This window comes from Cynocephalus volans, chromosome 7 (genome assembly GCF_027409185.1).
Source record: "Cynocephalus volans isolate mCynVol1 chromosome 7, mCynVol1.pri, whole genome shotgun sequence".
NCBI lineage: Eukaryota > Metazoa > Chordata > Mammalia > Dermoptera > Cynocephalidae > Cynocephalus > Cynocephalus volans.
The window spans coordinates 127,885,510-127,911,085 of record NC_084466.1 but is presented as its reverse complement, the minus strand read 5'-3'; the positions used below and the strand labels follow the sequence as shown (position 1 = coordinate 127,911,085).

General features: G+C 47.6%; 1 protein-coding gene across 2 annotated transcripts in view; it reads left to right on the top strand.

Moving 5' to 3' along the window:
• The window catches only part of TLL2 (tolloid like 2), a 120,457-nt gene extending 103,946 nt beyond the window's left edge, over positions 1-16,511 (top strand). For both annotated transcript variants that reach the window (XM_063102699.1, XM_063102700.1), the window contains 8 exons: positions 1,983-2,108; positions 2,801-2,961; positions 4,226-4,406; positions 7,584-7,709; positions 9,127-9,254; positions 12,562-12,775; positions 14,573-14,823; positions 16,377-16,511. In XM_063102699.1, coding sequence (XP_062958769.1) covers positions 1,983-2,108; positions 2,801-2,961; positions 4,226-4,406; positions 7,584-7,709; positions 9,127-9,254; positions 12,562-12,775; positions 14,573-14,823; positions 16,377-16,511 — 1,322 coding nt within the window. The remainder of the gene's footprint in view (positions 1-1,982; positions 2,109-2,800; positions 2,962-4,225; positions 4,407-7,583; positions 7,710-9,126; positions 9,255-12,561; positions 12,776-14,572; positions 14,824-16,376) is intronic.
• The last annotated feature ends 9,065 nt before the right edge of the window (positions 16,512-25,576 follow it).

Below are 25,576 nucleotides of genomic sequence, written 5' to 3'. Positions count from 1 at the left end.
TCCTGCCCATTCATCTTCTTCACTGGCCCATCCTGGAAGCATTTTCCTTCTTTCTATTCTTGCCTTGTTTCCCTCCCCTGCTCAGACCTGCACTACTCCACTCTCGCCTGACTCAGGTATGCTCAGGTAACCTTACCCTTTTCACTACCCCCATCATTGTGTGGCTGCACAACTCCACTGTCAAAAACAACTCCACTGTCTGCAGTGACAACTCCGTGTATTGACTGTCTATATGCTGGGCACTTCATGTGCATCATTTTCAGTCAACCCTAAAAGCAATTGTTATTATTCCTATTTTAAAGCACGAGGGAGGCTCAGAGAGGTTAAACCTCCACTGGTTACCTAGTTTGTTGGGAGAAGATCCCCTAATGGATGCAACCCAGGTCTGCCTGATTCATTCTAAAGCCTGGACTCTTTCCACTCCCTATTCTCTATTCTCCTCCTCCTATACTTTCTACAAAATGTTGAAGAAAGCGCTTTGCATATTATAAAGTGACAAACAAATAATTGCATGATTGTTACTATCTGAGCGTACTTAATAACGTTTGTTTGAGGCCACGGGCAACTTCAACCCCCTGCCTAGAGCATCTCTCCTAAACCCGGTCGCCCCTAATGACCAATCTATTTAAGCCTATGTTGAGCCCAACAACACGTCACTCGTAGAGTTACCTAGGTTTACTCTCCACTATGTGAAAGGATGGCATATTTACAAGCCATCCTTTACGCAGTGGAAAGCAACCAGATTGATGAGAAGCTTGTGTTTTGCAGACAGGAAGATTGGAAGGAAATGGGTTTGAGTTAGAAACGGGCAGGATGGAGGGAGCCATGATGGTTGCAGGACTTGCATTTTCTGCAGGATCGCTGGGTTAGAAGTTGCAAGGAGTCAGACTTTTGACCCAAAATACCTTTGAAAAGTAGCAAGAGTCCTATCTCTGAGTTTTCAAGTGGGGTCTGAAAAGCCATCTCAGAAATGTTATGAAAAGTATCCCTGTCTGAGGTGGCAAGACTGGGTATCTTTTCAGTCTATTCCAACTGATTGCTTTTATTTTATGTGTAACCCAGTCTTCCAAGATTCGGTGAACAACTCCATGCTTGCTCTATTCCTACCCTCCACAGCGTGGTAGAGCAATACTCTCCTTCCCCTCTCCCCCCTCCCCCCACCTCAACTCTTTCTTCTTTCTGGATTGGACTTTTTTATTTTTAAGACGTCTCAGTGTTCAGTTGCCCTTCACTAGACCCCTCCCAGCTCAGTTAGGCCATAACCTGCATGCTCTCCTTCAGGGATAGATGTACCATGGTTGGCAACAGAATAATATTTTTCTTTTTATTTCTAATACTGTTCTTGCAGATGCCCAATGCTAGGGTTTTTGCTTTTCCTCAGGTGACTCCTGTGCTTTTCCTCTGAACAACACTCAGGGCATCCTACTTGCCCTTATTTAATTGCCCCAAATGCTTGTCGGTGCTGAATCCCATCAGACTCCCCTGCTAGCTCAGCCTCCCGATCGCCTCTGCCTGCAGTTCCTCCCGGGAGAACTGGCTGCCCTCAGAGCCCTGTGTGGTCCATAACCTCGAAGAGCTCCATGTGCATACCTCTTAAGGGTATTTATGAAAATACTAAATAACAGATTCTGGTTCTAATGTCTAGAGAATATTTATACATCTTCATCTAGAAATTTATCTGTGTGTCCTTACCTTTCATTTAATGTCTCTGATGAAGTCTCTGGAATGGTACATTGTGAGATATTTTAGAAATCACAAATGAACACTGCCGACTGAACACCTCAAAGAATTCACTTCTCAGTGCTGTCAGGATCCCGCTCTTCCCTGTAGCTGCAGCCAGTTTTTTAGATGTGGACAAGAGACTCCTTGGGAGGTGGTCACCAGGAGCTGCTCTTGTAGGACACTAGCTGGGGACCTTGGGATATGGAAGGGATGGGTGGCTTTGTGATGATTTAACTGGGGTCACCTTCCTTGCCCAACAGAGGTGGATGAGTGTTCCTGGCCGGATCATGGTGGGTGCGAGCATCGCTGTGCAAACACACTGGGCAGCTACAAGTGCGCCTGTGACCCTGGCTACGAGCTGGCTGCCGATAAGAAGACATGCGAAGGTTGGTGTTGTACCCGCCAAGCTGAGATGAGAGGGGATGGGAGACAGGTCCTGGGAGAAGTGGAGCAGAGATGGGGCAGCTGGCTGGCTTGAAGTAACAATGGTCACACGTGGTGGAAGAGCCACCTACTTCCTGGAGAGAGAAACAACTGCCAAAATTATGTGGACTCTGCCCTAGAAACTGTGAAACCGGGGCCACGGTTTATTTTCTTCTGTGACCTTGTAAAATTCACATGATTATTAAGGTAGGGAAAAAAAGCAAAGAAAACTATGGGCACTTTGGTGTGACTCAGCTTGTGGCACATCTCATTTCGACCTGGCTGGTGCTCCGTTTTCTGTGGCCACCTGTGTGCATCTGCTCGGTCATGCGAGCCAGGTATGTTGAATAGCTGCAGACACTTCTAATTCCTCTTTGGTCCAAGTCACATGGAGCCCCCAACTATGCCATGGGGTGACAGGAAAGCACAAATGCATTGTTGTCATTTTTAGAGCAGTAAAGACTTGTCCCCAACTTCGTCCCTCCAAATCTTTAGTTGAAACAACTAGACTAGAATAAAGGACACTGAATTAATCAGGTGGTCTAACTTTTTATTATTATTATTAAAGAACAGCAGGGCTTATTGCTGCTTGGGGGAAATCGCAGTCACTTGGAACTAAAACCAAATGAATCTTGTTTCTGTTTCCCCCGTGCAGTGGCCTGTGGCGGTTTCATTACCAAGCTGAATGGAACCATCACCAGCCCTGGGTGGCCAAAGGAGTATCCCACAAACAAAAACTGTGTCTGGCAGGTGGTGGCCCCCGCTCAATACCGGATCTCCCTTCAGTTTGAAGTGTTTGAACTGGAAGGCAATGACGTATGTTTCTTTGCTCTAATTAACTGGAGATTGTGCTGAGATGTGACTCAGAGCTGGGAACTGGTGAGAGGCCCAGCAGACAGGGAAGGGAGATGGCTTGCACTGGAACTGCAGCTTCTGAGGGTCATAGGATCCAAGCTGGGCAGAATCTGGGGGAGCATTTTGTCCACCAACTTCAGCCACACATCCTCTGCAGATAGAGCACCTCTGGCCACCTTGGCACTGATAACCTGAGGAGAATCAGACAAGAGTTGAGGAAGCTGGGGGTGAGGGGTGGTCAGGACAGGTGTGTCCCCTGGGAGTTGGTTTCCAGCTGCGGGGAAAGGAGGTGTGAGGATCAGTTAGGAAAAAGGACACAATGGCCAGCCTGTTCCCTGTCTTGGGCAGTGGTCGTGGATGACCAAGTGAGTTGAGGCCCAGGCAGTGCTCTGCAGCCAGAGTGCTAGTCAGGCGTGCCTACACCTGCACCTTGGGCTGGAGGGACCCCTGGGACACAGGGCCTTCTCCACGCTCCCCAGGCCCCAGCTGAGCAGGATTCTCACCTTGAGAATGCACTGGCCTGGCTCTCACTTGACCAGTCAGGCCTTTGAGATATTGAGAAGAGACCCCAATGCCAATGTCCCCGATGCACAGAGACTCTCATGCCAATGAGGGGCTCATCCGAAAGTGAATATTGCACAGAAAGAACAAAACCTTGAAAGCAATTGATCAGACCACATAGCAGTTAAGTTCTTTTTGAAAAAAATCATCGCTACAGCAAGCAACATGGAGTCTAGTCCTGGCTCCACCACTGCTGAGCTGTGTGACTTCAGACAAATGTCTATCCCCCTCTGAGATTCGATTTCTCTACATGAGAATGTAATGGAGTTGGAATGTATTAGTGGATTGCAAACTTTTCCTCCCTCCCCTCCTCTTCTTTTTCTTCTAGCAGTAGGGGCTCTTTCTTCCAGCAAAATCTCACATGGAAGCCCAATATATACGATAAGTAAAAGCAAGGCTACAGAGTTATGGCAGTGCAGGTTTTGGAGCCCTATGCTCTTATGCCAGGCAAAGGTGCCTGCACAGAGCCTCAGCTGGAAAGCCAGGGGTCTCCCTGCTGCCCTCTGGAATTCATTCTAACGATCAGCATAGTAAGAGTCAAGGGCACCCTCCCCCTGGACCTGGCTGAGACCACCTGGCCATCTGGTAGTGTGCAACTGTGCGTTGGGGGTCGGGGTGGGGACATGGGCATCACTGGGCCACACTGCACCATGCTCCCTTGCAGGTCTGTAAGTACGACTTTGTGGAGGTGCGCAGTGGCCTGTCCTCTGACACCAGGCTGCATGGCAAGTTCTGCGGCTCTGAGACGCCTGAGGTCATCACCTCGCAGAGCAACAACATGCGTGTGGAGTTCAAGTCCGACAACACGGTCTCCAAACGTGGCTTCAGGGCCCACTTCTTCTCAGGTATGCAGGTGCAGAGGTGAGACTGTGGATAGTCAGGGAGCAACAGGCTCCTGGCCTCTGGGGACCCTGGCCACCTCCTCTCTGCCGCTCCTGCTTCCCTCCCAATGTGTCATGCCTAGATCCAGGGTTTTTTAAATACTGGTATCTGCATTAATTTCCTAGGACTGCCATAACAAACTACCACCAACAGGGTGGTTTAAAACAACAGAACCCTATTCTCCTACCATTCTGGGGAACAGAAGTGTGAAATGAAGGTGGTGGTAGGGCCATGCTCCCTCGGAAGGTTCTAGGAAAAAACCCTTTGGCTCTTCCTAGTTTGTGGTGGTTCCCACAGTCCTCGGCCTTCTTGGCTTATAGCATCACTCCGTCTCTGCCTCTGTCTTCACATGGCCTCCTTCTCTGTCTCCTGTGTCCTCCCCTCTTCTTATAAGGACTCCAGTCATTGGGATTAAGGCTGACCCTAAATGCAGGATGATTTTATCTCAAATTCCTTAACTTCTGCAGAGACCCTATTTCCAAATAAGGTCATATCGTGAGGTTCCAGGTGGGCATGAATTTGGGAGGGACTTGGACCCCAGTTCTCAAATGGAAGGCCGTGAGTCATCAGGGCCTGCACGGCCGCTGTAGAAAGGGCCCATTGTCCCTAGCACAGCGGCGGATGCTGCACACTTCTTCGGCGCCCCGGCCTATGTCACATCTCCTTGGCCAGGGGCCCTGTGCACCGATCACCAGTAATCCCCCTGCCTCCCATGCCAGCACCCTGCACTCCTAAACCCCCACCCCCACCCTCACTGCCCAGGGCCTTCCCTCTCCCTGGAATATCCTTCATCTCTCCCCACTTAGAAAGCTCCTGCTTAGACTCGAAGACCCAAAATGCCACTTTCTGTAGTTTCTCTGGCTTCCCCTCATCCCTCTTAGCACAATGATTTTCCTTTCATCCTGTTTCCGTAGCACTGCCGACCTCCCCTCCATTAGGGCTGTTGTCACCAGGGCCTGTGGCCTGTGCAGTAGCACAGGGCCTGCACTTGCAAGGGCCTCACACTTGGTGTAAGGCTCTGTGGTTGTCATCTTGAAATTTGTAATAGTTTTTGAACAAGAGACCTCCATGTTCCTCTTGCTCCCAGCTCTGCAAATTATGCAGCAGGTCCTGCTTGTCACATCATATTAGAGTGTGGACTGTTTAAGGGCAGGAACTGTATTTTGCTTATCTTTATATTCTCAGTGCTTAGCATAGAACCAACCCAATCATTAGTTGATTTTATAGGTACCTGGAGCTTGGTTTCTGTGAATTATTCTTTCAATATCTCACTGAGCACACGTGGGATTTTTTATTTTTTATTTTTTGAGTGCCCATTGTGGGTACAGCACAGTACTAGGCTCAGAGAGGTTGTCAGGGAAGTGCCCCCAGCACTGGACAACACCCTGGACACACACCCTGTAAGTCCCAGCCTGGGTTCTGTGGAGTAGGTCACAAGGGCTAATATTTGGAGAAAAGGGAAGCCAAGCCCATGGTTGCCTGGAGCAGTGGGTGAAGAATTTGTGCAGGAGAATGGTGGTCTGAGCCAGGTCTTAAGGGATGGGAGGGTGCTGGGGTGCAGATAGGATAACTAGTGAGAAGGAGATCAAAGTCCCAAGAAGGGGAGGCAGTGTGAGCATGGGCTTGGGGTGTCAACTGAGCACAGAGACAGAGATGAGACCAGCCTGCATGGAGACCCACGCTGGGAAGCCAAGGGCATGAAATAGGCCAAGTTGTACGTGTGTGTGTGTGTGTGTGTGTGTGTGTGTGTGTGTGTGTGTGTGTGGTGGGGGGGGTCATGAAGGGCCTTGAACACGCCTGAAGAGCTGGGATCCAATGGGACAGGAAATGGGACCCACTGTAGGTTCCTGAGTAGGGGAAGTCTACAAATGTCATCTGACAAAGCCAGGCCAGGCCGTGTGGAGCTGGGAGGGCTGGGCAGCTGGAGGGCCAGGGTGGTGGAATGGGCAGGAGCCACCTCAGAGGAGGGGGTGTGGGGCCTCCGGTGCGGGGGACAGTTCCACATTCACAACACGGAACCCAAGGGCAGAGGAGACCGGTCAGAACAGGGGTGAGGATCTGCGAGTCACCTGCAGAAGGACGCAGAGAGGAAGGGAAGGAGAGAAGTGGTTGCGGCGCTGGAGTGCTGGGGACATCATCCCTTCTGTATTTGTTTAAGGGTTCTGGAAAGGTTCTTAGTTGTCCTTATGAAGCAAGAGGGTGCGGCTAAAATACAAAGTGTTCAAGGACACATTAACCAAGGTGGGAAAGAGGGTATAGAGAGGGGAGGGAGAGACGACTGAGCCTGAAGTCATTCCAGATAGGGGAGCGGGGAGGGAGGTTGATCCTTGGTTATTGCAGGAAGAAGTCAACTTAGGAGAGGCCACATCCCACGCTGGCTGGTGCCACAGAACCATAAGGATAACAGGAACTAACACTTGAGTTCAAATATAATAATAATTATAAACACCCCTATGAGGTAAGGATACCATCACTGTCTCCACGTTACAGGTGAAGCAACCAAAGAGGTCAGGAACTGCCCAAGGTCACGACAGCGGGAAGTGGTGGAGTAGGGCTGGCCCTGGGCTGCCTGGCCTGTGGTAACCACTCCACACACAGGAGGTGGTGTGGGGTCGCGGGGCACAAGCCCGGGCCTCCAGATCAGTCTCACAGGCCACTTGCTCACTGACTGAACTTGGGCACATTAACTGGTCTCAGCCTCAGTTTCCTTACTTGTAAAATGGGGGTATAGGCACCTCCCTCCTAAGGTTGGGTGAGAATTAACTTAGATAATGCATAGAAAGTGCTTGGGGCAGTGCCCATTCCATAGTAAATGTTCAATAAACTTATTTTTATTGCTGTTACTATTCTTATTAATATTAGCCTACCTTCGGGGAGCTCCTGTTTTGGCAGGGAGCAGAGGTGGAGAACATATATACATTAAAGTGCTTTAAGAGCACGGGGAAGTCTACACATACCAGGGCCAAGTAATACCCAACAAGTCTGAGGCAAAGCTCCCTTCTCCACCCCCCACCCCACCCCAAGGGGATAATCAGAGTGGGGCAGGCAATCAGGGAGGCTGCCTGGAGGAGGCCACCTTGGAGCGGGGCTCTGAACCGGGACGTTCCCCGGTTCTCAGGAGAGTCCGTTGATCTCCCCAGACAAGGACGAGTGCGCCAAGGACAACGGCGGGTGCCAGCACGAGTGCGTCAACACGTTCGGGAGCTACCTGTGCAGGTGCAGGAACGGCTACCGGCTGCACGACAACAGGCACGACTGCAAAGAGGGTGAGGCTGGACCTCGGCCGGCGAGGGCTGACCTTGGCCGCACCCCTCCCTCCAGGGCGCGTGTGCGCGTGCGCGAGTGAGGGGGTCGGGTGGGGAGCTCTTCGTCCTGAGCTCGAGCTCGGAACCCTGAGCAGTTTCCCTAGGCTTCAGGAGGCACGTGGGGGGCCTCAGGTGCTCTGGGTTGAGTTATTATTGCAATGTAATTAAGCCTAAAGGATCCAGAGTCAGACTACGTAGCTTTAAATCCTGGCTTTGCCATTCGCTAGCTATGTGATTTGGGGCAAGTTATTTAACCTCTCTGAGCCTCCGTTTTCTCTTCTGTTAAAAACATGTCTCCTTAAAGTTATTGTGAGGATTGAAAGAATGCCTCGAAAGTATTTCAGACAGTCTGACACGTTGTGCACTCAAATGTCAATAAGTAAATAGCCATCTATGTCTATGTCATATTATTTACCATATGCAGGTCTAATAGTAAAGTAAAATTTGGGGAAAACTTTGCTCACTGCTCCATTTCACTACTGGGAGTTCTCCAGGGCTGGATGGCTTTGACTTTCCAGTCATTCTGGAAAAAGATTTCCCTCTGTTCTTACCTTGCCCGGTGAAGGGAGTTTGAGCCTGTGTGATAAACACATAGGCCTGCAGGCCTTGGCCCCAGCCAGGAGCTCTGCAAAGGAAGTTGAGGGTGGGGGAAAATGTAAAGACCCCATGCCCCCTCCATGGTATATTTTGGAGTTAGGAGATTTGGCTGGGGTGTCACAGAGGCTGATCAGGGTCTGCCTGGAATATTAAAGGATGAGCTAATCCATCTTCAGAAGCAGGATGTAGCCCACCCTCTGAGCCCAGCCCAGTGGCGTTGATGTGGGTGGTAAGGGGTAGGTTTGGGAGGTAGGCAGAAGAACCAAACTTGGAAAGAACAGTCAAGTACTTGTGAGGTGGGCCTGGGCCAGGGCAAGGCTTGCCTGCTGTGGTGTGGGAGAGGACAGGAGAGATACATCTCATTTAGTCCATATTGTACAAGTAAGGACATTGAAGCTTATGTAAGTGCCCAAAGTCCCACAGATTGCAAGTGATGGAATCAGGACTTGAACCAAGGTTCACCTGACCCTAGGACCTGTGATCTTAACTTGGTACTAATGCTATTATATTTGCAGTTATAACCGCAATGTCAATAGTAAGAAAAGGAAAGATGACCCCACTCCTGAGCCACAGATGGGAAAGCAGTAAAGCCAGTTCAAATAAATTAGCAAATGTCTGCACCCGTGGGCACTAGATTCAGGCTGACCGCCCTGTCCCCCGACATTTGATAATAACCCCAAGACAATTAAGAGAGAGGTAAGGGGTCTCCCCTAGAAGGCCTTCGGTGCTGCCCACAAGTGAACGACTTCTCTCTCTGTATGTGTCCCCCTATGGCTCCCAGCTGGCTGTGCACACAAGATCAGCACTGCAGAGGGGACCCTGGCGAGCCCCAACTGGCCCGACAAATACCCCAGCCGGAGGGAGTGTACCTGGAATATCTCCTCGACTGCAGGCCACAGGGTGAAACTTGTGAGTCGATTCTGTAGTCTATTAAGAACGACTTTGGTATCACTTTGGATGTGGGTTTAGATCTCTGCTCTGCCACTTCCCACCTCTGAACTTAGGAGCAGTTACTCAACATTTTCAGGTCTCAGTTTCATTATCCAGGAAACAGGGATGCTAATAAAGTCAACCCCGTGGGCTCTTGCACAGATTAAAAGAAAGGATGCACACAAGCTCTATAAATAACACCCGCTCACAGCTGTGTCAGTATGAGGTGGCACCCACCGCATAGATCTGCCGTGCTGTTTGAGATTCAATGTTTCCAGTTTAAAGTTTTTACAAAACAATACCTTCTCAAGGTAGAATAAAACGTAATCAGTACAGAAGGTTGGAAAGTGGAAATCAAAAGTCTCCAGATCCCTCATTCACACTCTAGAAATGACCACCGTGAACATTTTCTTATAATTCTTCCAGAAATTCTGCACATACAATCATGTATATATATGCATGGGAAAAATTTTTTTCTTAGTCAAATGCCATCTTATTATTCATATTCTTCTACGACTTACATTTTTTTCCATTAGCAATAGTAGACTAAGTTCTTTATGCTAATTCTTTCTTGAAATAAAAAAAAAAAATTCTTCCAAGACTTTATTTAAATTCTCATTCGTGTGTATGTTATACCATGCTCAGTTATTTCAAAGGCGAAATGAGACTCTCGTGCAAGTGTCATTTCTCAACCCCAAGGGACTCCCAGATCCTGGAGTATGAAACAAATCCTCTTGCCAGCTGGAGAATTTGTTGTACTCCAGACAGAAAAACATTTTTCCAAATGGGTCGTTCTGACTGTGGAGATGCGTAAGATTGGCCCTATGAATTATGGGCCCTAATAACTCAGGGAGAATGAAAGAGAACAAAGGAGAACGTGGTGATAAATAGATGTCCACGCAGGGACTCGCGTGGGTGTGCGCTGGTGAGAGCCGTGAGGAGGAGCAGAGGCAGGAGAATGGGCTCCTAGGGCGTCGAGGGGGGAGAAGACAGGACCCCGGCCACACTGTGCTCACAGCGGGCCCCGCGCACGCACGGGCTGCTCCCGTGGGGGTTGCTTTGGGGGCGGCTCTGCTAAGAGCTGCTGCCCTGGGTCAGCCAGAACAGCCTCGGACCGGGGCGAGGGTGCGTTGAAGAGCGCATTGCAGAAAGGCACTCCGTCGCCAAGACTGCCATCTGCTGGCACATGTTTTCAATGGCAACATAAATCCCTGACGTCCGCGAGGCGGGGCGCCCCCTGGGGTTGGGAACGCGCAACCTGCACAACGGGAAGCGTTTATTCCAGGTTCATACACACGTGTTAGTTTTAAAAAGACGCTTCCTTGGAAAACGGATGGCGAATATAGTGATTGAGCTCTATATTTTTAATAGAATCTCACCACAGAATGTGAGTTGAGTACTTCTCAAGAAAACCGGTGTTTCACTACATGGGGACCGCGGCAGGGTGTTCCATGGACCTTTGTGGAGCTCCCCACCTCCCTGGCCTCGGTTTCCCTCTCATTGCATGACCCACCCTGGTGCCGCTGATCCTGCCCGTGTCTCTACCCACCACCCTCTGGCCCCAAAGCTCCCTTTCTCATGAGGTGTGAAGAGCTTTGCCCATGGGGGTGTTTGTCATTCCTGGGAAAGTCTTTATAGCACACGGCCCCTTCCCACTTCCATCTCTGCCCTGTATTGACCTGAAAACAAACTGAGACCAAATACATATAACCAATATGACAATGGCAACCAGGGAGACACATAGATTAGGTAGCCCTGAAAATGTGTTCCAGAAAGGGCCAGCAGAGCTTAACATCTTATAATCACAGGAGGGGGGAGGGCCGAAGGAGAAAGAAAAGACAGCCCCAACTAATTACTTCCTCAGGCTTTCTCCGGGTTGTACATGACGTATAGATTTGGGATTGTTACTGGGTTACATCCTTCATGCAGGGTTCCAGGGTAAGAGTAATGAGAAATATTCTAGGTTGTTGTATGGCTTTCCGGCAGCATTACAGCTGCTTCTAAGTAAAATGGTCTTCTGGTAACATGTTGCAGGACAGATGGACATGATTACTGACTTATCCCAGATCTCCCAAGGAACTATAATTTAGCTGACCTAGTCAGAGCCCATTCTTTTGGTTATTGCCTGCCACCCCAGTCCCCCTGCTTTAAATTGAGACACCCCCTCCCTCAACTAATGTCCTCTCTCCCAGCTCTGTCATTTGGGTCCAAGTCTTCACCTACCACTGTCCCCACTAGCCTTGTCCCATCTCCCTGGATGCCATGGGTATCCATCGGTCAGTTATCCACACAGCACCTGAGAAGTCTACATTCCAGCTGAAAAGCCTGGTGTATGGCCTAAAATTGTGGGGCTCCCCCAGTCAGCTTCAGGGGACAGTCCTTAAGGGGGACAGGGAGGAGGGAGGCAGTATAACCGAGTGATGGTTAGTGTGGGCTGGAGAAGGCTGGCTGGGGGTCCAGTTCAGCTGCATCTGTCTCCAGCTGCGTGAACTTGGGCTAACTTCTCTAAGACTCAGTGTTCCCATCTGCACATAAGGGATAACCAGAAGTGAGAAAACGGCCATGAGTTCCTGGCATGGAAAAACAGCCTCTGTGAAGGTGCCACCAGAGGGTGCACTTCATGAGGCCTTGCCTGTATCATTTGTACTGAAGGACCGCATGGTAGAATGCAGAGGTCAAGAGCAAGGCCTCTGAAGCCAGGACTCCTGGATCATGGCCCAGCTCTACTAGTGTGTGACTTTGGGCAAGTCATCTGACATCTCCTTGCCTCAGTTTCCTCATCTGTAAAGAGGGATTGACACGCCACAGGATTGTGAGAGTTAAATGAGGTGACACTTGTGAGACACCTACAACAGCTGTGGGCACAGAGTGAGCACTCAGTCACTGCTGGCTCTTCGAGTTAAGTGAGGGAGAAGCTGCCTGATAGGATGGAAAACAGATCTGGGTGGCCAAAAGCCTGGCGCTGCCACTTAATAGCTGTCCAAATGTCAGCGAGTGTTTAAACTCTCTGAACCCTGGCTCTTTCATTGGCAATGTAGTCACCGTAGCAAGAGCTCGTGTGACTACCTCAAGGCTTGCTTTGGGGACCAAATACAAGGCTGAGTTGAGATCCTCTCTACAGATGTCCCCAAGCATCATCCTGACCACGCACACCACTGGCTGGACAGATGCCAGATGCGCTGCCTCGCCCCTTCCTCTTCCAGCCCATGGAGAGGTGCCCCCTACCCCACTTCCCCACCAGCTGGACCCCAGGCCCTTTCCTTACTTTCTGCTCTTCTGTCTCCAGATGTTTAATGAGTTTGAGATCGAGCAGCACCAGGAATGTGCCTATGACCACCTGGAAATGTACGACGGGCCCGACAGCCTGGCCCCCATCCTCGGCCGTTTCTGTGGCAGCAAGAAACCAGACCCCGTGGTGACTTCAGGCAGCAGCCTGTTCCTCAGGTTTTATTCTGACGCCTCGGTGCAGAGGAAAGGCTTCCAGGCAGTGCACAGCACAGGTAGATGAGCGCCTGGGCAGGAGATGCAGAGGTCTGAAGGCAGGGAAAGGACTGCCTTGTATTCTGACTATTTGCAGGGAGGAGGGTGTGTGATAGAACATCAGCAACCACAGGGAAAGGGTTGTTCTTGTCGAGTGTCCTTAATTGACAAAACCGGCAACCCTTTGCTGGCACCCCATTTGTTTCCTTCCTGCCTTCTTTCCTTACCCCTTCCTCCTTTTTAAAAATGTACTTGTACTTTTGCTGACATGTGGAGTCCCAGTCTGGGAGCTGAGTGGTGGAGAGCAGTCCTTTTTACCCTGTAAAGAACAGTTCTGGAAAATGAAAAATGTTTCTGTTCCCCATTATTTTTTCTCCACTCAAAATGTAAATAGCTCTGTTGGGTCCTTTGGAGGAAAATGTATATGCTTATGACTTATATTATCTACTTTGTTAAATAGAATGCCAGTAAGAAAATTGACTCTGCTCTTTAGCCATTAAAATGTTATCATATCCCCTGGGACTAGACACACGGAGGCAACTTTGACTCTGATCCTGGTGTTAGATCAGGGCCTTTTGGCAGAGCCGGTGGCTACCCAAGTGAGACCCACTCAGCTTCTGTGACGCCGAGTCTGACATCACGATCATGGGATTCTGTGATCCTTTTAACAGCCCCTCCCCCCAACTTTTTTTCAGAACCAGAAAATATGAATCAGGTCAAGCAAAACTGTGACCAGCGTCCCCAGGGAGTTTAGCTTGCCTTTGCTTAGCAAAAAACATTCATGGGAAATGGAACCCTCTAAGATCCTTGAGGAGTTCCAGCTCCCCCCAGAGATGTTTAAAAGCCATTGACTAGTGATGTCACCTTTTGTCCCTGCAGAGACCAGGAAAATAGGTACTCGAGGTGGGTCAGGGTCCCGGCAGGAAATGGGGGCACATTCAGAGTCATTATTTAGTAAAGGGACTGGGAGGGTTAGGAACCAGTCTGGGCAGAGTCCGCACCAGGGTGAGCTCTGGGCCCCTTGGGAGGATGCACTGTGGAGGAATTTGCCTCCAGAATTTCTGGTGCTTTCTAATCTAGACCAGTTTCATTTATACATTTAATTTTATGTGAACTCAACTGGCCTTGACGCAGGATAATATAGGACCCAGGCCTATCAGAGTTACTGTCCTAACAAAAGACCCAGAAACCAAGGCTATGGAATGCAAGCCTAAATTCTGAGGCACAGCTCACCTATGACACCCACAGGGGCCTCACAGTTGGCCTGAAGTCAATACTCTCACTGGCAAGAGCCAGTCAGATAGCTGCTGAGTTTTCTAGGGTTGAGAGCTCACCTGCAGTTCTGATGTGCTTTTATCGCCCTCTGTTGGCAGGAATTACAAATTACAGTGAGTCAGTCTGGCTGGTGTGAGCCCTTCTCAGATGCTTCTAGCACTTCCAGGGAAGTGATAAAGATGCAGCCACGTCTCAGTGATCAGTCAGGAAAACCAACCATTGGCCCCATGTCTCCATAACTGGAGAGAGGAAAAAGGCAGCTAGCTTTTATCAGTAACATTCTCAGGTGTTTTAAGAGGCCTTATGTGGCCCAATCTGGGAACATAGGACCTTGGTTTGTCAGGTCCCATTGGGACACCCAAGGGAGCCCTGACCTCAGAGCCATGGACCTCTGTTTACTCCTCTGCAAAAATGGGACGATAGGATTGCCTGGTCTCCCCTACAGGGCACTCACCAGCTCTGCTGAGAAAGCAGACGGGAAGAAAGGGGTGGCATGTGGGTTCTCTGTGCCGAGGGAGCATCTTGGTTCTCTCTCTGTCTAGAGTGTGGCGGCAGGCTGAAGGCTGAAGTGCAGACCAAAGAGCTCTACTCCCATGCCCAGTTTGGGGACAACAACTACCCAAGCCAGGCCCGCTGCGACTGGGTGATAGTGGCAGAGGACGGCTACGGCGTGGAGTTGATATTCCGGACCTTTGAGGTCGAGGAGGAGGCTGACTGTGGCTACGACTACATGGAAGCCTATGACGGCTATGACAGCTCCGCGCCCAGGCTCGGCCGCTTCTGTGGCTCTGGGGTGAGTCCCAGGCATGCTGGGGCCAGGGGCAAAGCCCGATGACGCAGAGCCTGAGTCGTGGAGCCTGACGCCCTGGGTTTAAGTCCTAGCTACCCCTGCCACTTACTAGTAACAGCCAGGAGCCCCATTCACCTGCGGTGGGGTGGGAGACAATCTTCTGAGAGGAGTTTGGGAGGCAGCCAGGGAACAGTCCAGGAAGGCCTCGGAGTGAAGTCAGCTATGGAAGAGCACGTCTCCTTTTAGGATGTTCCCCCGTTTTTTAAAGCTCCCATCCCCCCAATTTTTTATTTGGCTTTCAGTCTTTTTAAAATTAATTATGCTTTTGTATGTCCCCTATATTCACAATTCTCTCCCCAAGCAAAAACAAAAGCCTATGAAAATTACAAATCACACTCTTACTATAAGCACAATAGTTATGCTCAAGGTCATTAACACTTTTCTCATTGTTGCCTCTTTCCTGGGCCACCTGTCCAGCATGGGGCAGACCTGTTTTGTTCACTCTTTCCCCAGGACCTGACATAGGGCCTGGCATACAGTTGGTGCTCAGTGGAAGTATGTGAACCAGCCAGCACAGTGTCCTGGTCACTCCCTGGCTGTGCTACACTGGACACTGCCGGTGCTGGGCTCTGCCCTCTCATTTCCTTTGTGTCCAGGGCTGATCACTCAAGCTTCTTTGCTGTTTTGGCTGAACTTATGTCAAATCATTTTGGAGTCACCAGTGCTCCGCATGCTAAACAGCACTCGAACTGTCATTTACATACCTCTTTGACTAATTTCCTTCATTTTCCCTATCCCTTCAAGAAAGAAAGATAAAGTGTGACTTAACCAATGCACTGCTTTTGATAAATAAAGTCTTTTAAACTGGAGAGGAGGGTCCTGAGAAGTGAACTGTGTGGGAAGCCCAGTTTGGCTCTGCTAGAACCTGACAGGCAACCTTGGAACCTCGTTTCTTTCCTAGACTCTCCCCTGGCAAACCTTTCTGACAAATGCAGTAGCTGTGTGTCACTTTCTGTCTTTGGACAGGACATTGGCCTGAGCAATGGTCTTTGTTTTAGTTTTCCTGGGAGACATACCACAATGGCCACCCTAGAGCTGGGTGATTCATGGTGCATATTTTACAGTCAGAAAGACCTGAGTTTGGGTCCTGCCTACCTGTGAAAACCTGAGTCCCAGTTTCCTCAAGTGTCAAATGGAGATAGTACCTGCCTAATAAGACTGTCCTAAAGTTTACAGGAGATAAGATCTGTACGTGCTTAGCACAGTACCTGGCCCGCCTATGTGCTCAATCATAAATAGATTCTACAGAGCTATGCGTCTAGGGTCACCTTTGGAAAAGCAGGGCCCAGGGATTTCTCTGGGGCAGAATTTACAATGCTTTCCTTTGAAAAGGAGCTTGTTTTGCTGCCCGTCAGAGCCTCTGGTGCCAGGGACACCTCATGGCAGCATCAGCCATCCTATGTCCTTGTGCAGGGTCCTGTTCCATCCTCATTTTAAACTCCAATCACAGAGAACCGACTTAAAGTCCCCCTGGTTTTCCTTTCTCCTTTCCTCAGCCTTTAGAAGAAATCTACTCTGCAGGAGATTCCCTAATGATTCGATTCCACACGGATGACACCATCAGCAAGAAAGGATTTCATGCCCAGTACACCAGCACCAAGTTCCAGGATGCCCTGCACATGAAGAAGTAATGCCCAAGTTCTTGAAAGACAGGAGCTGAGAATGTTTTTACAACAGCACCTTGTGAATCAGCCCTAACACAGTGTACAGTATTTTTCTCAAACAAAAACTCAAAATCCAGTCTTGGAGGTATAGATTTGGAAGAAAGTACATGTAAGTTTGGCCAACAAGGAGGAGAGAAAATGTTCCTTTGATTCCAGCTGCAATGTCATTAATCATGGACTTTTAAAAGAAGATTAAGATTTAAAGTCACTGACCATTCAAGCTCTGCTGGTTTATACCTGTTCTCCATGTCCTTTGCTCCTGAGGGGCAAAAGGCCAGCCCTAGGGTTGCTCATTCTTCTATTCTGGACAAGCTTGCATAGGTGCCAGGCAAAGTGACCGTGTCCTGGACACTCAGGCTGTCTTCTGTCTTCACTGGGCAATGAGGACAAAAGCTTGGCCGTGGCTGATTTGTTACTCACAGCTTTGGCTGGAAACTTTTGCTTTCTCTCTGCCAGGAACACATCAGCCAGGAAACCTGAGAATATGGACATCAGGACTAAAAAACACATCGCAGTAAGCAGGGCATGGCGCGAGCTTCGAGTATGAGAATCCCTGTCATGAAGTTAGGGGACTTCAAGACTTTTCTCTGTGTCTTTGGCTCTCCTTGCCCCTTTGGGTTTTCCCCCATCCCTAGTTGCATTAGGGAGCTAAGGTCTCCACTGTGGATTCCAACAGAGCATTTGCTGGTGAGAGTCCCCAGGTGCTGAGAAGAAAACATCCAGGTTCATCCTGATATTCCTTTGCTTGCTGACTTTGAGAAGACACCACCCGTGCTTGGGATTCCATGGGCTTCGAAGAACATTTTATTTCCTCCAGCTTGGGAGGCACTTGCTGTGGCAAAACTTGACTCCTTGACTACCAATTCAAACTGCATTTGCAAGATGTGCAAAGACCTCTTTTTAGGGGCCACTCAGGTCCCTCGTGGGGTGAACACTGTTGAAAACTGGTTAATGATAAATTATGTAAGAATCATCGCCTGTGGAACAAGCCAATCTGTGAATAACTTCCTGTAACCAGTCAGGTTAAAGAGTGCATTGGTAACTTTGCTCAGATTAACTAGTATTCAATCACCAATTTGCAATCAGAATTCACACTTGGCACTTGTTCTAGAGAAGTGTAGAGGATGAAGTTTACACAATTTTAGCACCTCAAGGTATAATTTAAACAGTGAGGTAGTTTTGAATGGCATTTCATTAAGGCATCTATGGGCATTATGAGCTAAAAGCTGTGGTATGTTAGCTTTAAAAGAGTATTTATGTGGGAAAAATTTTAAGATAATGTTTACGTAACTATAAGTCCTGTTTGGTTGGTATACAACACAGGACAGCACACGAGTGTTTTCAGTTAGAGCCAAGATAGCTTCCAAGCACCAGAATTCCTTTGGGATGAATCAGTATCATTTTACAAATCAAAGTATTTGTAAAACCTTAAAAGTTATATTTTTTAAAGATCAGAATATGTAGCCAGAGGACTATGTCTAATTAAAATGTTTGCTGGGAGTAAAAACCAGAATAATACAAAGAAAGGTAAAAGAAATGCATGGGAATATTTTTTCCTCAAAACAGAAAAAAATTCAAAGTATTATTAATAATAATATATGTCTTTATATATGTACGTATGTAAAGGATCAGCTGTCAAGCCTTAATCAACACAGTGTGAAAAATACCAGCCCACAGGCCATATCTTTACGGTATAGCCCCCAGGACTGGCCCTGCATTCTCCACCTCTCCTTTCACCAAGGTCTCCCTGGCCTTTCTTGCCCTTGGATTGAGTGTTCAGCCCCCACTCTGGTGTCATGATATATGGCAGACCCTGCCTAGCATGAACCTTGATATGGCATGTGGAGAGCTTATCTCATGGTTCAGATGGCACCTGCTTGCTATGGTGTATTCCTTTTCTCTCATTTTTGTATTTTCAGAGGTTTTATTTTGTCTTGTCTGTCAAAGTTGAAGCTGAAATCAGAAGACATAAGGTGGCTGCTAAGGGTCTTTCTCCAAGGAAATTAACATTCGATAGTTTCAACCTTTATAAGTCTAAATAAGATCAACAAATTCCATTGGAAAAGTGAGAGGGAATCAGAAACAGTCAGTTCTGCCTTGGCATTTGCCACCCTCATGAAACAATGATACTTCTTTTTATCTCTTCACTATGATGTTACCAAAAGCACACAATTTCAACAACTGTCACCATATGGCCAATTTGCAACAACGGGACCCTTGTGCAAAGCTTTACTTAGGCCTTCTGTGTGTGACGTATTCCCAGAAAAGACAAGCTCTGATTCAGCTGGGCTGGCCGGGCTGCTCCTCTGGAAGCCCATACTTTTGGGGATTTATGCTGATACAGGTTCTGTACAGATCAGCAAGGCTGGCTTCCCAAGAGGAAGTGCATTCAGCAGAGAGAACCAGACCCTCTGCTTGGCTCTTCTAATTTTTCAGTGATCTGCCCACAGACATCCCTGGAAGCAGAGAAAGGAGCTGGAGGACAGTGATCCAGTTGTCTTTTCGCTGGGTGCCAGGCCTTGGGGATGTCACAGAGCTGCAAGACTAGCTTCAGTTCAGAGAACTCACTGTCTTAGGACAAACAACCTGATGAAGTATTTGGGGTCTGGGTCCAATTGTAGTGTAATCCTGTCTAACAGAAGCTACAGCCTAGATCGCAGGGCAGGGTAAAGTCTGGAATTAACTTTAGCCAGTAAAATTTCTCCAAACAGAAAAAGTGAGGCTGTACATTGATTCATTATCGCGTTTTCCTCTAAAGTGAAACTTCCCTCTGTTTCTATGTCACTGTTTCCCTCTAAAGTTTCATAATACTCATGAACTATTCAGCCTGTTTAAATAATTTGTAAAATCTTGCTAACTAGCAAATTCACATTGGGATTTTCCATTGATCTGGTCCATTTGATAACTCAAATAATCCTTGGTATTGTTAGTGTTCAGTTTGTGGGTGAATATTCCCTTGGCTTCAGCAGATGTCTTTAAATTCCTTTGTAGACTGAACTTCTGAAATGCCTAAAAGGTTTCTTTAAAAAAAAAAAAAAGAAAAACATTTAAAGTGTTATAAATATATGGGTATTTTTTTATTTTGTGTAATTTTACATTTCATGAAGTAGTGTCAGTTTCAAAGAGAAAGTGAAGAGGAGCTGACATATATCTGTCTATAAAGGATGGTTTCATTAAAGAATGTGGATTTATTGATGTGTCTGGGTTTGTATTACTATTCAGACAAGATAGGTCCTCATGATGATAATTTCTCTAATACCACAAGATCTTGGGGAGAATGCTAAAAGGGGTACTTTCTCATGGTCTTCTGCCCTCTGGGGAGTACTCAAGTGCATAGCTCCTGCACTGAGTTCCCTATTGGACCCAGAAAGTCATGAGCAAAGCTAAAGATGACTTTCAAAGTTGACCCCTTTCTTGGACAAAAACAAGCTGGAAATCTGACAACCTAATTGTGGAGATGGCTGCTGCTGCAACATTTCCAGACGTGGTAGACATCTTCCATTCGTCCCCCAGCTCCCCAGTCTACCCTTCTCCACTGGGCTTTGTGCCTGAGGACTACACTGACATCCAAGACTCAAGGTCACAGCTCCCGTAAGGTGGCCCCCTCTCTCTGAGCCCTGGTAGCCTCTCCTTCCACTGGCTGCTTAAGCAGTAAGGGTGGAAATAACTCCCTGCTGCTTTAACACTGGGGTACTGCACTTCCTCCAAGGGGGACCTTTATAAATATTGCCTTTAATATTTTGTTTTATTTTGTTTTGTTTTTTTGGTGACTGGGTGGTAATAATCCCTTTAATAAACCCTCCTCAAATACAGTAAATTGAGTACATCACTTGTTTCCTGCAAGGACTCTGACTGACACAGGGTCATTTCTAATACAAGGAGAGAGACTCCATCTGATAAAGGACAAGCTTTTTGGGTTGACTAGATGAAGAGGTTTGGGGGTATGTTTAGAGTTTTGTGGTTTATCTTAGGGAAGAGTAATATAGGACCATGTTTTTACAAACACTTAGATCAGTGTCAAAGCAAAACCCTTTAACGCATGCAACTGTTTTGTGCTATACATAATGTCTCCAGGTTCTATGTCTTTTCTGCCCTTTTGCACTCACAAGTACTACATATGTACGTGAGGATACTTCAAAAAGTTCGTGGAAAAATAGAATTAAAAGATAATATGAATCTGTGAACTTTTTGAAGACCCCTTGTGTGTGTGTGTGTGTGTGTGTGTGTGTGTGTGTGTGTGTGTGTGTGTGTACATGCACGCACGCATGCAGGAAGACAGATAGATAGCTAGTTATATATCCCCAGAAGATGCATCTTCTGGACCTAATGGATGAGCTCCAATGGTACAGGGGTATAAATGCCGTATATCCATCAGCAACATCTGGAGTGTTTTTAGTTTTTATGGCAGAGGAAAGGGAGTATGACAAATCACACACTGCCTCTTAAAACTGTCTGGAAGTGACATATTCTACCGTATGGCTGTCCTCATCTTCATGTGAAGAACAAGGTGAACTACAAATATTTGGTGGACAGCCATAAGGACTCTCACAGGTGACATTCATAGATAGGGAAATGACCAGGATTCCTGTTTATTTTAACAATCTACTTAATCGCTTCTTCATTATTGATCTTTTATACTTTATTTCAGCCAAAAGATGAAGAAGCGATTATTACTGACATTTTAGATAAAGATTTCTAAAAAAAAGATTTCTTAGAATAAGGCCACTGCAATAGACAATGTTTTTATCCCCCGCAAATTCATATACTGAAATTCTAACCCCCAAAGTGATGGTATTAGGGGGTGGCACCTTTGGGAGGTGATTAGGTCATGAGGGCCTGCCCTTATGAAAGACACTGCAGCGAGCTCTTTTGCCCCTTCTGCCATGCGAGAAGACACAGCAAGAAGGCACATTCTGTGACTTAGGAAGCGGACCCTCACCAGACACCAAATGTGCTGGTGCCCTGATCTTGAATTTTTCAGCCTCCAGAATTGGGAGAAATAAATATCTGTTGTTTGTAAGCCACCCAGTCCATGGTATCTGTTATAGCAGCTCAAACAGACTAAGACACCCCCTGTCATTTAGCATGGTCCAGATGACCTGGCAAATCATTGGTGTGATGGAGCTTATATAAATTTAAATGGTGGCAAAATATAAATGATCAGGGAATCTCAGAGTTGGTGCCCCCAACCTCTCACCCACTAAGGACATTCCTTGTATACTTTCTAAGAAGATAATTCTACCTCTCAGCAGCAGTTGGTACAATTAACCCCCGCCCACACCCTTCTTGAAACATTTCTTTGTCCTAATACTTCCAAAGGGCAAGGGCTCACTCACTCCATCATCCCCTCTTCTTTAGGTAACAGCGCCAAATTCCTTTTGCAGAACCAACTCTTCTCACATTGGAGGGACCCTCATTGGGAGGACTGTCAGCCAGGTGGCATGTCTTCTTTGGGTGCATAAACCAAACCAGACCAATCAGATCCTCTTCCTGGAACTGGAGTCTTGATCAGAGGGGGAAAAGGGCTGAGATATTTCAGAGCTCACTTTCCCTGAAAGGACAGTCCAAGGGGACGGCTGCTGAGACTTCGGAAACAACCTTGCTCAGTCTTCTCAGAGTTTGCTTCTCTCTTCTTTCTGGAGGCTCCTCTACACACACCAATAAATTTCCCTTTTTCTTAAATTAACCAGAGTTTAGTTTTGATGCTTATGACTGGAGAACTATGGCTGATACAGGCACTTAGGCTGGAGAACCACTTGACTGAAGATGTCAGCAATTCTTCCAAAGAGATAACATGTCCATCAGAGCGAGTTAGGGACCACCACATACACAGCAAACAAAAAGAGTCAGAAAGGACCTCACTGGCCTTGCCCATCCATAAGCAGCCCAGCCAGAAGGTGCTGGGACCATGATCTGAAGTTCTTTGGTCCAGTTCTCTGGCCCGCGTGTGATTCAGTGCCTGCCCGCAAAGTCAAAAGCATAATTTGTACCAGTTGTACTGATTGAAATAGTCCAGTCACTGTAAACTCTATCATCCCCGCTTTATAGATTAAGAGACTGAGGCTGGAAGAACTTATTTCACTTGCCTAAGACTACGCGCCTTCCAGTAGGGCAGTTGTGGCTTTAAACACAGTCTCTTTGAACTACGTTGTCTTTGTGACTTTTAGGCACCAGAAGATTCAGTTAAGGCAGCCAGCATGGAGTCTTGGGAATGGGAAACTCCGTGAGGCAGAGGCCACGCTGGTCTTGTGCAGCGCACTATCTATCCCAGAGCTTGATGCGTTACAGGTGACCGCTCAGAACAGGAGCTCCCACCCCTGCCCCACTCTGATCAATCAAAGCAGAGTCTCTGGGGTGGGGCCCAGGCATCAGGAATTTTTATAAGCCTGGCAGGTGATTCCGATGTGCAGCCAGGATGGAAAACCCAAGGCAATCTGGTCTCTTTCACTGTGCCACTAAACTGCTCTCGTCCAGGTACTAGTGCCCCCATCCTGGGAATCAGATGGCTCCTCTGACCTTTCCTAGGCTACCTCTCAGCAGCAGTTGATACTGTTGACCACCACCCGTCCCCCTTCTTCAAACATTTCTGTGACCCCGAACATCCCTGACTTCTTATCTCAGCCTTCCTCGCAGTCTACCTCGTCTACCAGGGTCCTGCATGTCTGCCGTGCACCCCGGGTCTCTGTCCTAGCCTTCTTCCCTGTCTACCTGCTCGTGTACATCTGTGGCTTTAAAACCATCCACAGGCCAACCACTCCCCAATGGACACCTTCAGCTCCAGACCACTTTTACCCGACTGCCTACATGGCACCTCCACTTGGAGGGCTCACGGGCTACTCAAGTTTAAGGCAGCAAGAACATAGCTCTGGGTCCCCACATCCCAAATCTGTGTCCCTTGTATTGCCTGTCACTTCACTCACTTGCTCCTTACACTCTTGTTTCCTGTCCGTGGTTTTCATTTAATGACCAAATTATTGGTTTTAGTTCTGCTGTTCTGTTGGCAACTCATTCACCGATTTAGAGAAGCGACCTCATAACGAATCATAAGCTGTACGAAGCAGCCAATGGCTTCCTCCAGTTCCAGAAGCTTCCCACCCAAAACGCGAGGACAGGGAGGGAGCGAGGCGGTTCATTGGCAGTGAGTGCGCTGTCCCAGCGGTGGCAGCTACAGCCTGCCTCACACACAGCGGGCTCCCCTGCCATCCTCCTGGGGGGATGCATTGACTCCATCGGGGTCAGGAACGTGGTTAATGCCGTTAATGTGTCAGCTGGGGACAGAGCAGACAGCCTCAGCCCATGTAACCCATTGTTTCTAAAGAGCTGCCAGCTGCAGAAGCCCACAAGCTCTCCGGCCAGCTGTGCCTTCTTTGCTGAGATGGAGGTGGAGCCAAGGAAGTGGCCCAAGAAGAGGACAGAAAATGAAGGCAAAGAGGGTGGAAGAGCAGGCTATACACAGTGGCCATGGAGAAGGAGGCCGTGTTTCCCAAGGGATAGGCTGAGACTTGGCTACTCCCCTGACCATAAATGGCTTGGCCAGGGCTCTCTTGGAGCCTCCTCTCACTCTGCCTCCCCAGATCTCCCAGTTAGATGTTTGTACAAATGGGAGACACAAGCCAATAACGCCAGCGAGAAAGGAGCTTGCAAAGGGCAGTGTCTGGAGAAGGTTCTTGGGAGGCTGTCGGAAATGGTGAGTGAGAACTAGCATCTCATCTCAGCCTAACCTTCATTTCTCTCTGTAAAAACAATTCCCAGACTTTTAAGCACAGGTCTCCTAATTCAATCAAGTCAAGGGGCTTGGTTTTTAATTATTCTTCTATATGCAAAATACTAATCTCTCTTTAAAATTTTCATCTAATATTTGCTGATGTCATCTTTTATTTTGATATTAAGGTTTTGTTTTTAAACCCTCACATACAACAAGAGTGCAGAGTGGATGTTTCAGCTATATTCATTTCCTAGTTGAAGCAATGGGCCTGATCAATGACTTTATCTTTCTTATTTGTTCAATCTGCCTTCTGCTACATTATCAGCAACACAGATGTTCATTATTGCATCAGAAACTGTCCACCTTTCTTATTGACTTGTGATACATATTTGGTTGTGACTTAATCAAATGAAGTTTCCTAAGTTAGGAGAAAAAACAGAAGAGGCTTCTGTGAATTCTTTATTAAAGGATTGTGGAAACAACCTAGGTGTCCATCAGTGGATGAATGGATAATGAAACTGTGATATACAAACTGGAATATTATTCAGCCTTAAAAGAGGAGTAGATCCTGCCATTTGCCACATGTGGATGGACCTGGAGGACATTGTACTAATTGAAATAAGCCAGACATAAAAAGAAAAATATTGCATGATCTCACATGTAGAATCTAAAAAAAGAAAGGATTATTAAAAGGAGCTGAAATAAGGCTTTGGAGTTAGGAATATCTGTGATCTAACCCTATCTCTACCACTTACAAGAAGGTGACCTCCAGAAACCTATCATGGTCTCAGTTTCCACACTGTGATGTAGGAGTAACAGTACTCCCCTCATGGAGAAGTTATAAGGATAGTGTCTGAAACACAGCACCCCTTCAATAACAATGAATTATTATCCCATCTCTCCCTCCTTCCCCTCACAAATGGCCAACTCATAATGAGGGACACTCAGTCACTGACATCCCAAAGTATCTTCAGAATCATTCGATATTACATAGTGCTCAGGCTAGTGTTAAGCAATAAGAGTATTGTATCAAATGCTGGTGCTCTGAACATTGCTAATTCGTGCTTGCAATTCCATCCAACAAGAACTCCCCAAGTATCTTCCCTATGCCTAGCTCTGCACTTGCCAGGCCAAGAAGGCTATGATTCCACACGATCCCTCACACACCTGGAGTATTTTACAGTTTGGAAGGAGCTGCCACAGATATTTCCTTTGGGCTTGTCCTGTGAAGTGGAAAGGGCAAATGAATAAGTGTCCCATCTTGAGGATGGAAAAACTGAGCCTGGGGGAATAGATCTGTTGTGAGGAAATGGAAACCAGAGAGTTC